General features: G+C 41.2%; 1 protein-coding gene across 12 annotated transcripts in view; it reads right to left on the bottom strand.

The window, feature by feature from the left end:
* Nucleotides 1–14397, bottom strand: part of LOC136105736 (contactin-4) — a 335594-nt gene that overhangs the window by 46405 nt on the left and 274792 nt on the right. For all 12 annotated transcript variants that reach the window (XM_071813202.1, XM_071813201.1, XM_071813208.1 and 9 more), the window contains one exon: nucleotides 13103–13253. In XM_071813202.1, coding sequence (XP_071669303.1) covers nucleotides 13103–13253 — 151 coding nt within the window. The remainder of the gene's footprint in view (nucleotides 1–13102; nucleotides 13254–14397) is intronic.

Genomic DNA, 14397 nt, shown 5'->3' on the forward strand with positions numbered 1-14397 from the left:
GGTCATGGGTGTGCTTCTCAATATCCAAAATCTTTATATTTTGTTCAAGTCAAAAACACTGGAGATGGCACTGAGGAACAGCACCCACGCATCTATGGTGCATAGAATTTGGGTTCATGTAGCATTTTCTGTGTTCTGAGACTACAATAGGAGAGCACAAAGAATTAAAACAAATTTTTTGTAAGGTGTTTCTAGGTAATAGCTGCTCTTAACCTTGCTGCAACAACAACAAAAAAATTACAGAATATTACACTTCTTTTTCTTAGCGATTTCTCAGTATTGATCTCTGAGAAAATACTAAGAATGTTTCTTCCAGGGATGTGAACTGTTGTGTGTAAATGTGTTTTCTTTTTAGGCTTTTAATTTACAGGCTTGCTAAGTAAGAAGAATTAAAGGTGAGGAGAGTATAAACTGCACTTCTTTCCAATTATCATAAAAAATTGAAAATATTTTTCTAGAGAGAGTGAAAAAAAACCAAACATACTTTGCCCACATAAATATTTTTGAGAAAATAGTAGGGGTCCTTTTGGCAACATCAAACAACGTAACTCCGCTGAATTCAATATCAGCTTAAACCAGTCATGGATCTGGCATCCTAAGTTCTCCTACAATTTTGTTTTTCAACAAATTGTTTATCTGCGATAATGGAGCAGTCTAAATAAATAATACTGTATCCAGCCTATATTAATAACTATAAACACAAAAGCTGTGTTTTATCACCATTCTCCCTTTGGCCTGTAGATTTTAAGACAAGTCTGGATTGACAAAACCTCATCCCAAAGGACTGGGGTGGCAGAGGGAAAGAAGTGAGCACTTACAGCTATTAGAGCCTTCACATAAATTGTTTAAAGATTCCTTGAGTCGGAACTCAAATATAAAAGTATCACCACGTTACCTAAGAACGGTTTCTGTACAAATATATTTCTTAAAACCAAACCAAACCAAACACAGGCACTGCTAAGGACCCTAAAGGAAACGAGCAGGCTGTGGTGAATTTGAAATATTAATAATAATAATAGAAACCTTTTACCTCCTCTCCCTTACTGGTCTTTTTTTCACTAACAGAAAATTAAAATAAATACAGTAAGACAGACCATGTCATGAAAATAAGTATTTGAGGAAGTAGATTTCAGTAAAGCAAAGGAAAGATCAATTTTCCAGCTTCTATTCCTTAAACATGAGACAATGATAATTTGAGCTATGTGGGAAGATTCTGAGAGTCTGGAAGGGTCCAGTGGTGCATAGAGCCAATTTTCCATTGATTTTGGTGGGAAATGAAGACCACTCCCCATGGGAAATTGCCCTCTTGACACAGCTCTTTGACTTCTCGGTTTATTTTCACAGACTAAGTTGGCCATTTGCCGTAAACCATGAGAGCTGCAACAGCCCAGTGGAGGACAGGGTTGCTCCTGGTGGGTACCGGCCATCCCAGGACTTCTCCTCTTGGAGTAGCTCTTACTGGTGGCGGGAAGGGACAAAGTACACTTGCAAACTGCCCTGTGCAAGGCTAAAACAACTCCTTTCCCAACAAGGATAAGCCATCACCTACGGTAAATGCTTCGGAGGTTTGGAGAACATGAGCATCAAAGGAACTCCACTGAAGCTCATAAAAAACATTTTCTTATGAGAAAAAAAAATCTGTGCAAGATTTTCTGTGCATCAGCTGCTGACACAAACCATTTCTGGAAGCATTTGTGAGATTAGAGCAGAAGCAGTAAATGTGTTCTCAGCGCATTTGTTCCAGCTGATACCACCCAAATAGAAGCCCAAAGGCATAGTCTTTTAAAGATAAAACATCTTTTCCTCTAGTTTCAATAGAAAATACCCACAGTACAAAGATAAATTATCCATTCCACTTGTAATTGACAATAACATTGCTTTGCAAGATCCAAGGACACACTTAAATCACATAAAACTGATGTTTAAATAATTACCAAAAATATCACCAAGTCTGATAGGTTGTCTAAAAAGTTCATTAGGAATCCTTTTTCCCCCATAGACATATAATTATTTCTTTGGATGTTAAACGTGTTTCTTAAACGGTGGCTCTAACTGTAAAATCATTACCTTCTTGCTCTTAATTGTGAAAATATCCAAGAGAAGAAATATTTGATAATAACTTTTTCCTTCAGAACGCTACCGACTTACTAAAATCATTATTACTGTTTTCTTCAATTGGAGAACAAGTATGAACCACACATCAATCTCAAATTGCATTTAGGAGACTAATTACAGGCATTTATTTTTGAAAGCGTTGGCTGCAGCGTATGCTCCCAACAGAGAGAAACCTGCCTCGCTGCTGGGAGCCAGATCCTGCCGCCTCCAACACAACAGCACCGCGGGGAGGAACTCACTCTTTCCTGGGGTGTCTTTACAGAGAGGGAGACATAATTTGTAGTTGTATGCACAGTAACTGGAGATGAATTTAATAATCATAAAGATGAGACACCTCAAGCAGGAAAAGCAGCAGCTGTTTAACAGCACACAGCGAGTGATAGCATTTCTGTTGAGGGTGTGTAAACACAGGACACGTCTTACTGTGCTCTGGAGTTTTGATGTCTCTGAGATGGGGCTCTCTGGATGCTTCATCCTGTCCTTTCGCCCACCTCTGCAAGCAGGGCTCTACTTTTAAAAGTAATACACAAGCTCATTGACTTTTGTAGATGCCTTGGGTCACAGCAGCACCGCAAGTTGGGTCAAACCACGGCTGACTTGTGGTCGCAAGTTCATTCCAGCAGCAGCAGTAGTAGCAATGATGTCCTACATGTGTATCCCTGACTATTAAAATAACTCCACAGTGAAAATAATCTGCTGGGAAAACAGGAATAGATTGCTGATGTTACAGGAGACTGTGTCAAGATGTGAGAGAGCGTCTCATTTGTGGAACACCAGCACTTGGCATAGGTTGGGATTACGTTCATCGGCATCTCAGGTATGCTCAACAACAATTTATGGCTGGTTATAGGAAATAATTTCCCAGCTCTACAGGAACAGATAAATGAACGTGCAAATTTTAGGGATCAACAGAATTACTTTATACATACAAACAAAATAAACCAGCACTGATTCTGGATTCTAAATAAATCTCTTCTCAGGTACACTTCTCAGGTAACCTTTTGCTAGAAATGACATAGGAAAAGACAATGCAAGAATGAACTACAGTTGCCAACTTAATATTAATGTTGAAGAAAGGATCAGTCGTCAGAAAGCTGCTACAGCTTTGTGGAGATACCATTTATGTGGTTACACATACAAGCATATGATAGATATCTCAAACTACAAAAGCAACAGAATATATTAGCTTTAGTAGATACACGCAAAGAAAACAGGTCCATGTAACTATCTTTAAGAAGTAATGCAAAGTTAATGACCCACTCCTAAAGAGAACTATGGCAAAACTGACTGGTTTCCACCAATGAATTTCAGATCACACAAACCAGTGTTTTTTAGTGTTAGCACACACTAAACTACAGGTATTTAGTGTTGAGTTGACAGATCCACAGCCACCACGGGCTTAAGCTAAAACACACTGTGAACAACAGAACAACACAGCTTCTGCCAAGAAACAAACAGTCCATGAACATGAGGCCATCAAGCCTAGGATGGCTGCTTTCCAATACCTCTAACCATTGAATCAAGTGGTTTCCTGGTTCATTTTAGTTCTCTTTTTGCAGAAAATGTGTTAAGGTTGACATGGCAGTTATTTCAGATGTTCCAATGAAGTAGAGCCATCTTCTGCCATTGTCTTTGAAAACTAAGACAAATGCTGCATTGTTGATTCAAACTTTAAAAAGCTATTTGTAGGGTGTCATTTTTCATTTTGCCTAGGCAGGATGTAATGAAAACTCGACAAGTTATTGATGGTTTGGTTACCTGTCTGTCTTAAAGAAATTGCACAGGCGCATCATGTAAAAAAATAAAAAAAAAAAAAAAAAAGAAAAGGAAGACAGTCAACACAATTAATGCAAAACAATGATAGGAAGCATTCTTTGAGGTTTTATTTTCTCCTCAAGTGTCAATAGACTGTGTGTCAAAAAGCTACTGTGACATCTTTCAAGTAATCAGTATAAAAATATTGACATGTTTTATACCCTGGCACCAGACTGAGAAAGATGTGCTGTCTGTCCTATTGCCATTTTCATTCTGGCTGTTTAAAGTCATTAACAACCAACTAGGAAGTTTGAGGCAACAAATAAAAAATTGGAATCTACACAACTTTTCAAGCTCAAGACACACTGAAGGAATAAGAGAAAAGCCAAGAGGCTTTTTGGCTACAGCTGCCTGGTATCCTACAGCCCCGAGAACAGCTCCAAGCAGCAGACACATCTCCTTCTGATGAGGCTGGGGTTTCGGGGGGGTCTGTTTGTTGTTGTTTTTTTGTTTGTTGGTTTGGTTTGTTTGCAGATGGGTACAAAAATCCAAGCCCTCATCAAACTCCCACTGCTCCTTCCCAGTCTTGCAAATCCTCATCTTCTTTTCAGAAGTCACCAGGGCACCAGGACTTTTAAAACTGAACTTACCCTTCTAGATTGTCTCTGATTCTAGGCTACAGTGGAGAGCAGCAATGAAATATCTGGAAGAATCTGGACCTAAATTACTTAAACCCTGAAGCACATAAACCACTTTTGAAAATGAATCATGAGCACTTTCCGCAAGTGTGGTTCTCTCTCCTGAACATGATTTGACAAGGTCCAAGTTAGCTGGGCACTCTTTACACTTCCAAATGTTGCTGGGACTGAACTTGACGAGTAAATGCCACTATATGCTGCATTTCTGTGCTTTTATTGGTTTTCAGCTAAAAAAAAATAATAAATACAGATCCTCCTGCTTTAAGCAGTGTGGCTTTGTGTGTGCAAGAGTGCGCTCATATATCATGAAGCTTGTCAAGACTGCAAGATAATGGGACCAACTGGGAAAATTTCCATGAAGAGAGTGAGTGTGCCTGGAGTATCTAGGTCAGATCCTGCTCTAACAAAGTGCACTATGAGGGTCCCTTTATGCAGAAACTTGTTTAATTAAGATAACAGATGTTGTTATTATACAAGTCCTAGTGAGCGGCTGTTTAATTGGACACTTTCATATTCTTTGCTACCAGCACAGAACATAATTTGTTTTTTTTATGTATTTCCTTCCTTACAATTAAACTGTATAAACAATGCATGCACTGTATATTCATAGAAAAGAAACAGCTCTAATGATGTAAGGGCTTTACATGAACAAGAAAAGGAGAAGAACAATTTGTTTGGGGGCTTAAAAGTACAATTATTTTTCTGTCCTGGACTGAGTACATGTCTGGTAGCAGGGTAAATGTGTCTTCTAATAACTGTAGGAGCACATTGGGAATGAAGACCATTGTGGGTGTATTTTAAACATTCACTGTTTCAAGGGAATACACATTAGATTTTGATGTGTGCAAGCTCTTACCTAGTGCACAAGACAGCTGACAACACTGCTGGCCCCACTGCCCTCCTTGCAGCAATGCCCAAAGCACCCCGGAGCAGGGCTCTCCAACACAGTGCCACATAAGACCAGACCTAAACACTTCACCCCACTGCAGTACCACAGCCTGTCCCTGTGCTTTGGGTAACCACCACATCGGTGGGTGGCTGGTAATAAACCACAAGACTGGCAGAAATATAGGATTTCCCTAAATCAACTCTGTCTTGGTTTTCTTACACGTAGTCTATGCTTGGGGAACAAGGAAGAATGAGCACAGCAGGAAGCCATGGCAGGCAGAGACCGAAACAAGACATCTCCCTCATCTGCTCTTGAACCATATAAACAGTTCTGGAAAATGACATTATGTCTCTCTGACAGACTGATATACAAAATGAAACACTCTGTCTGAAATAAATAAATGTAATTATTACCATTATTGCATGCAAATTAAAGTAATTTCTGTAAGTCGAAATGAAACACCTGAGAAAAGAGGAAAGACTTGGGGAAAAAAAGTGATGTGAATCTTGCATTACAAATCAGCACCTAGCAAGCCCTTCCAATGCCACTCCAGTAAAATTATTCCATGCCAACAGCAAAATATATCCCTTGACCAACTCCATGCAAATTTGCTTAATATCTTAATATCTAACAAAATGGTCTTGGGTGGTAAGTTATTAAAAGACAGTTCAATCTGGGCAGCCAAGTAACAAAATGCCCCAGTCTGTGGATGCAGATCACAGGATCAGTCTCAACTCTAACCAGGTGTCCTATAGCCAAACCGTTGGATGCTGCATACCTACATGTGCAGATTTGTTAGGCTGCAACTTCATTTTTTTGTGAGCTGTGGAAAATAACATCAAAATTAAAGCAGATTTAATTGTTTTAAAATTACCTGGTTTAAATTAACTGGTGAACTAACTGGTTTAAATAATTTTAAAAACGCTTCCTGATCTACAGTTCAAAGAGAATTACAGTTCCATTGCAGGACGTTCCTCCAACAGTTTGGAGTATGGGAGCAGTTGTGACAGAGACTTATTTAAATTTCAGCTGGCACTGCTCTCCACAGCTCCAGGATTTGTCTCTAATCACACACAGCCTGATTCTCCCTCCTGCACCCACAAAATCTGAATGAACAAGCTGGTGACTAAAATGACTTCTGATTTCCACCGCTGCGAGGATGAACCACTCGCGAGCAAGTGCAGCTCTCTGTGGGAGTCACGCTGTAATTATGAAGACATGGAAAGGTTTATGTGATAAGATCACCTGAAAATAAAGGGTTTAAAACACTAGTGTAAGTAACAAATTTATCTAATGTTGTGGCATTAGATGTAATTGAATTATAATGAGAGGATTAACAAAATCCTGCAAGAACAATCTGACTACTGTGACTTCCCCTCCTACTCCTGTCAATTCATAATATGTACAATGTAATGCCAAGAAATAATTGTCACAAATAGGAAATCCTGTGAACTGGAGGATGCTTGGCTTTAGGAATTCAGAAGTTTAAAGGAAAGACTATCCATTAAAGACTTGCTTTCATTCACTTCACTGTTATACAGGGGCCATCAACTAATGGAAATTTTTCCAGACTTGTGGATAACTATGGATTTCTGTTTTATATTGGTAAATCTCACATAAAATTACCCTCTACCTCTGCAACTCCCACAGATATCTAGGAATGATTGATTTGGTTTCTGAGACGGCTTTGGAGCAAAGTATATGCACAGTTTGAATAATTCGTCTTTCACATGGCATAGTAATTGCAGAAGACCACGTCTCTGGAAAGAATGCCTGTATGATGCCTACACCCTATGTATACAATGCCATACATGCTATGTATTTTCTATTCAAAAACTTAATTGACACCAACTATGTCATTTCATAAAATCACAGGAATGAAGACATAAGATTATACCACTAAGATTTAAATTAAAAAATGTGTTCTGGCTTCTACATTCTGCACGCTCCCCACTCAAGAAGTTTCTGCTTGATTTTGAATGTCAGCTCTCCTCAGGCAGCTGGACAGTAACACTCTTCCATCTTGACCTCATAGGCTTAAGTCACAGTATCACAGTATGTTTGGGATTGGAAGGGACCTCAGAAGATCATCCAGTCCAATCCCCCTGCCGGAGCAGGAACGCCTAGGTGAGGTCGCACAAGAACATGTCCAGACGGGTTTTGAATGTCTCCAGAGTAGGAGACTCCACAACCTTCCTGGGCAGCCTGTTCCAGTGCTCTGTCACCCTCACTGGGAAGAAGCTTCTTCTCAAATTTAAGTGGAACCTCTTGTGTTCCAGCTTGATCCCATTACCCCTTGTCCTATCATTGTTTGCCACTGAGAAGAGCATGGCTCCATCCTCATGGCACTCACCCTTTATATATTTATAAACATTAATAAGGTCACTCTTCTCCAAACTAAAGAGACCCAGCTCCTGCAGCCTTTCTTCATAAGGGAGATGCTCCACTCCCTTCATCATCTTTATTGCCCTGCGCTGGACCCTCTCCAGCAGTTCCCTGTCCTTCTTGAACTGAGGGGCCCAGAACTGAACACAATATTCTAGATGGGGTCTCACCAGGGCGGAGTAGAGGGGAAGGAGGACCTCTCTCGATCTACTAATCACCCCCCTTGTAATACACCCCAGGATGCCATTGGCCTTCCTGGCCACAAGGGCACAGTGCTGGCTCATGGTCATCCTGTTGTCCACCAAGACCCCCAGGTCCCTTTCCCCTACACTGTTCTCTAATATGTAATTTCCCAACCTATACTGGAACCTGGGGTTGTTCCTGCCCAGATGCAGGACTCTACACTTTCCCTTGTTAAATTTCATCAGGTTATTCCCTGCCCAACTCTCCAGCCTGTCCAGGTCCCGCTGGATGGCAGCACAGCCTTCTGGCGTGTCAGCCACTCCTCCCAGCTTAGTGTCATCAGCAAACTTGCTGATGGTACACTCAATTCCCTCGTCCAAATCGTTAATGAATATATTGAATAATATTGGCCCCAGTACTGACCCCTGAGGCACTCCACTAGATACTGGCCTCCAACTGGACTCCGCACCATTGGCTACCACTCTCTGGCTTCTCTCCTTAAGCGAGTTTGCAACCCACCTCACTACTCTATTGTCTAGATCACACCTCCTCAACTTAGCTGTGAGGATGCTGTGAGGGACTGTGTCAAAGGCTTTACTGAAGTCAAGGTAGATCACAGCCACTGCTCTGCCATCATCCATCCACCTTGTTACATTCTCATAAAAGGCTATGAGCTTGGTCAAGCATGACTTACCCCTGGTAAAGCCATGCTGACTGCCCCTAATAACCCTCTTATCCTTGATATGCCTTGAGATGGCACCAAGGATAAGCTGTTCCATTACTTTCCCAGGGACAGAGGTGAGGCTGACTGGTCTATAATTACCCAGGTCCTCCTTTCTGCCCTATTTGAAGACTGGAGTCTTCAGCATCACTTCTGAGTCACACTGTTATAGTTGGGACATTAGAAAAAATAAACTATGTAATGGGATCCCAGCTCTCCAGAATCTCTTTTCTCCTATTGTTGAGTCAGAATAAAGAGATCAGATGTTAAACACATCTGGGAGTGTAAGAGAACTGAATGGCAAGTGAAAAACATTCTGAACTCAACTCAAATCTTTCTGTCTGAAGAACAATCTGACATGCCCCAAAGATACATTGCAGTTTTGCAATGACCAAAAGACACCATTTCCACCTTGAGCTCCCAGTACTTGTTGGCTTCTGGAACAATTCTCTACCAGTTGCAGATCTTGACAAATGGCTCAAACTTCCAGCTTATTAGCACAACAGTGTATATTAAAAGGCTAAAATGACTTCTGCCTGAGAAGCATGCTGGGAATGCAAATGGGTCCCAAACACTATTTGTATGCTACTCCCTCTCTGATGATATAGCCTGCACAGCTTTATGATGATCATTTCTATCTAAAAGGTAGCCCCTGCTCCTGAGAGAGGGTTTGCCAGAGGGCCAATGTATTTTAGTCCTGTCTCCTGTCCCAGTGGTGTGGAAGGTGGGAGATATGGTGGCAGGCAGCAGTCTCACCTGCTCTTACTTTGTACAGAGTGGCATTAGTAGGACTGAAGACCTTTCTCACAGAGTATGACAGCCATTTTGCACTGAAATGAGAAGGGAAGATTATGGATAGAAAATGATTTCTGTATCTCTACCCATATAGAAATAGCCTTTGTTTCCAAGCAGCATTTGCAATATATCTATATCTGTGCTATAGATGTTTCTATATAAAATTTACCTTCTGGAGTCAGGCTATGAACATTATTTTGACTCAGTTAAGCCTCCAAGGCAGGATTTCCATTATTATGGAGATAGACTGCCTTTAATGACTGCAATAATGTAATTGTACCCCAGGGCAGAATTCCTAATAACACAATTGTACAGTCCTCAACCACCAGTAAGAGATATCTTCAGGGCAGGTTATTCATTAGGGGTGCAGTACACACTACCTCAGCCTCCAGAGAAGAATATGAAACTAAACCAAATAAACTCCTTTTTTTTTTCCATGGTAGTCTCTTCCTTCTGGGCAAACATTGAACAACACACTTAGTTTTGCCTCCCGGAAGGCAGTAGCTGCCAGAGTAGGAGTCCCAGCAGCAAAACCTGTTACACGCTATTTCTGTCTCCAGCAAGGACTCCCTAACATTGCACTCCATCTGCAAAGTCACAAGAGCCCCAGGAGAAATGCTTGAGCCATTGCCATAGTACCACTAGGCTGTACATCAGAATTCAAAGCAAGGACTGACACATTAATGTTGCTTTTAACTCCACCTAGAATTGGAAGGACCATCTATATATTGATTAACCTTCACATGATCAGGTTCAGTTTGGTGAACTATCCAGATGTTCAGGTGCCTCTGAAACTCGAAGGACTCTTTAACGTCAGAGATTTCATTTAGGTTTCTTCTCCCCTGCCTGTCTCAAAGTTCTGTTTGCTGCCCTAGATGATGAGATTTCAGCAACAGCTTTTCCTGGCATCTTCCTATACTTCAACAGATATTTTTCAATCACCAAGAACATTCTTGGTTGAAGCCCACACATTAGAGTGGGTGTAAGGAGGTATGAGGACTGGACTCCAGTCAATGATGCTGTCCCCCAGGACAGCAGGGAGGAGGAGATAACATTTCAGCAACTGAAGAAACCAGAAACACAGCAACCCTAAGCAGAGGACCAGGCACTTGTTCTCTCCTGCCTGTGAAGTCAGACAGTGCTGATGAGCGATGCCACAGTCATCTAAGACGATATAAATTCCTAATTACACATTTGACACAGTTTCCAGGTACAGACTGCCGGGATGGTGCCGTTAATAAATGTGATGGCAAGGATTCAATACCCTTGACCCCATGGGAGATAGAATCAACTGCATATAAGAACTAAACAGGTCCAACTGCCGAGTCAATGGAGCGGTGTTCATTAAGACATTTTGCCTGACAGGCCCCACTGGATGATCTGGCTGGCAGAAAATGCCTGCGCTGAAGTGGCGGAAAATTTCACACCTGCTTGGGCACATTTCATGTCTAGTTTCCCATCCAGGGCTCGGTGCTTGGGTGAGAGACTCCTGGTCCTGGCACAGTGTGCTTGGCAGAAGCACAACAGTGAACCTGCCATGGCCATGAGCACCAGCATCTCAGCCTTGACGTGGTTTGTGTTTGAGTTCAACACTGAGTTATGCTCAGAGGACTTGTAGTCACAACCCACACTCCCAGACACTGCTTAACATCTGCCTGGGCATGGGGATTGTGACCAGCAGACAGCAAGGTATATAAGATTTCACAAGTTTTTATGACTACACCTGCCTCTGTGTCTCAGGAGAAGGTCGGTCAGAAACATGCTGTAGGTACAGCCTTACACTACTCACACAGATGTGCTCACCCTTCATGGTTGCTCTGGTATGGCGTCCCTTGTGTATACCATGGCGTGACTTCAGGTGACTGGGTTTCACTGAGGGGAAATAATCATGTCTCCTTTTCCCATGTGCCTGTTTTCACAAAGCTTTGAAGAAACCTGCCATTTTTGAGTTGTATTTCTTCCTCTTCTGACCTTGGTGGAAACCAGCTGAAACATCTACAGCCAGTTCAAATAACCAGTTAAAAAGTTGTTTGGAAGTAAACACACAGGCAACTTGAGCTACCACCTAGCCTTGCATTACCAGTGCATGAACCAGATTCTTTGGGAAATCAGGATCCAGGTGTTTCTGCTATATTACAGCATCCAACTTAGTTAAATTTGCAGATGAGAGAGTAGTGCAAAAAAAACCCAACAAAAATCACTTTGTTGTCAGCATTGCATAGCAGTGACCAAGCAAGAAGCACAGTCATTCACATTTCTTTACTTTCCTAAGCCCTTGCTCAAATAAATAATGCCTCCTCTCTTGCTCTTTAATTAAAATGAAGAGAAAGAACTGTGCCGTGTCTAGGAGGATAGCATCACAGAAAACAGCTCATTTCAGCTACAAACTGTGCTGGTAAGGATGGAGAGATAGATAGGAACTCATGGGTCTGACAGGCCAAAACTTCCAGTACTTAATACTTCCCATCCAATTTTCACCAGTAGAACAAGTTTTTCCAGTTTTAAAAATCAATATACCTTGATCTATTATAACTTTGACCTTGCTCAGCTTTGTACCCTGTCTGCTAGAGAAAGCTCTGTGTAATTGATCACCCAACTCTTCTATCCCAAGAGACGAAGTTGAACAGTCCATAGACAATAGCTTTGTATAGACCAGGTAATAGGAACTAAATCAGTCAGAAATAGGTTGTTCATTACTTTACTCATTGGGTTCTAAATTAACAATAGCTTTTCACATACTTGTATACATCACTATAGTATATATTTCAACATCATTACAGGCAGGCAAGATGGAACAAGACTAGACTTTCCAAGACAAAAGAACAGATATGACAGATTGAAGCTTTTAAAAATAACAATTTAATGTAATTTCTGGCTTTTTAACATTTACTAGTAGGACAAGATTTTTCCCATCAATCCTAATGGCTCATCATATTTTGGAGGACTGTCAAGGACAAAGACCTCTCCAGGTCCCACTCTCAGGTGCTGCACAAGTGGGACAGGTAGCACAACTGCACCTCTGCACAGTCAACAACGAATCACTGCAAAACCATCCATGTGAATTTAAAAGGTATGTTCCTACTTCCTATTAATGCTTTCCTTTTGAATTAGAAAAAAAATTACTTGGCTAGTCTGAAAAAGCCGTCTCCAAGTCAGGCGTTAGGACTGCCAAATTAATTACTGACTTCAAATAATTCCTGTTTGTGGGATACTGAGTAATGTACTGGAGCAGTGTACATTTGCAGTGGAGAGTTTTATCTCCTGGGAAATTTTTTGAAAAACAATGGCTATTCAGAGCAGTACAGAGGCAAAATATTTCCTTCTTAGAATGTATCTTTATCAGCATTTGGGCAGGGGTGCTTTAATAGCACAGAGAGACTGGGATGAACACAACGGGAATAGAAACCTCACCCCCAGCTCCATGAGACAGAACACTAGCTGTTTTCACATTTATTTGCAAGTCAATTCTGGGAAGCTATTAATGACAAATTTAGCTTTCATTGCTGAAAGCCCCTGGGTTGGAGCAAGCTAATGAAAGAAATGGTTACTTTAATACATTACCTCTCATTTTCTCTTAGGATGTCTTTTCCTTTCTTCCAAGAATAAGTAGGTCTGGGGGAAGCTTTCGGCTTACACTCAATGATTACTTCACCACCCACTTTAACAAGAGTTACCTTTTTCAAGACTGTTTTGGAAAAGTCTGGACCAATAGCTGAAAGAAAAACAAAACAAAACAAAAAACAGATCAGAATTCCCTCTGGAAAAAACAAAGTCAGGGTCTTTGGAACATTATGATATTCCAAGGCTGCTTCTCACCTGCATTTCCCAAATGATCTGGCTTTATGAACTATATGCATGTGTAGAAGGGGCAAACAGACACCTGAATGCTTCAGTTCTTTACTTGTTTAGAAATGCCTGCTCAGCTACAAACCTCAGAAACCAGTAACCTTGGCAGGCCGTAGAAACCCAGTGTCACACACATCTTATTCAGGGTAGCACCCAGAAGAACTACACGTGCATGAACTGTATAATGTATTTCCTTTTTGGTGTCGTAACATTGTGTTCATCATTTTGTCAAACATTGCTACGTGCAGAGCAACAGCATACAGAAAAATTGTCACAAACACAGAGCCCGTATAATTAATCAGAAATGTTAGTATTTCCAGAAAAGTTGACATTTTTATGCTTTATACTCACAATTGTTGCATAAACAGAGTCTTTTATTTTCATGCTGTAAAGGTGGGAGACCTTGACATGGCCAGGTCTTGAACCAAGCAAAACAAAGCAAGCCTTAAGTAGGCACCAGGGAACAAAATACTCTTGAATCATCTTTTTTTAGTCCCCCCAGGGCACACTCTTCTGTTTTGTGACAAACAGTAAGATATTCATTGAAGCAAACACCAAAGCCCTGCAGACAGTCTGCAGCCTGGTTGTGAGGCAGGCCTGGGAGGGAGGAGATGGTTTGACTTCTGATTCCTGCCTCAAAGGATTTTTAATGATTTATTTGATGGGACCTGATGACAGGCAGAGCTTTGAGGCGGCTGCCTCTAAACTGACTCTGGGAGTGAATTCCCCAAAGACAACAAGAAGGTTTTATTTATATTCAGTGTGACAACTAATTTTTTTCAATACGTAAAGCTCAAAGTAGATAGGTGAGGCAGCTCAAGGGTTTTATGAACAACTCTTGCCCTGTTGCTATGTCTTTGCTAACAGGAGTTTACCTTCTGACAGATCATTGGTGGCAAAATCTGCCCAGTCCCCTCTAATTCTCCCCATCCTCTTTGCCAGCTGTGTGCCTGCATCCAGTGGCTCCTGCCCCAACCCTATATCCCCCAAAATTGCAGCATTTTCCATAA

This window comes from Patagioenas fasciata, chromosome 10 (assembly GCF_037038585.1).
Source record: "Patagioenas fasciata isolate bPatFas1 chromosome 10, bPatFas1.hap1, whole genome shotgun sequence".
NCBI classification, from domain to species: Eukaryota; Metazoa; Chordata; class Aves; order Columbiformes; family Columbidae; genus Patagioenas; species Patagioenas fasciata.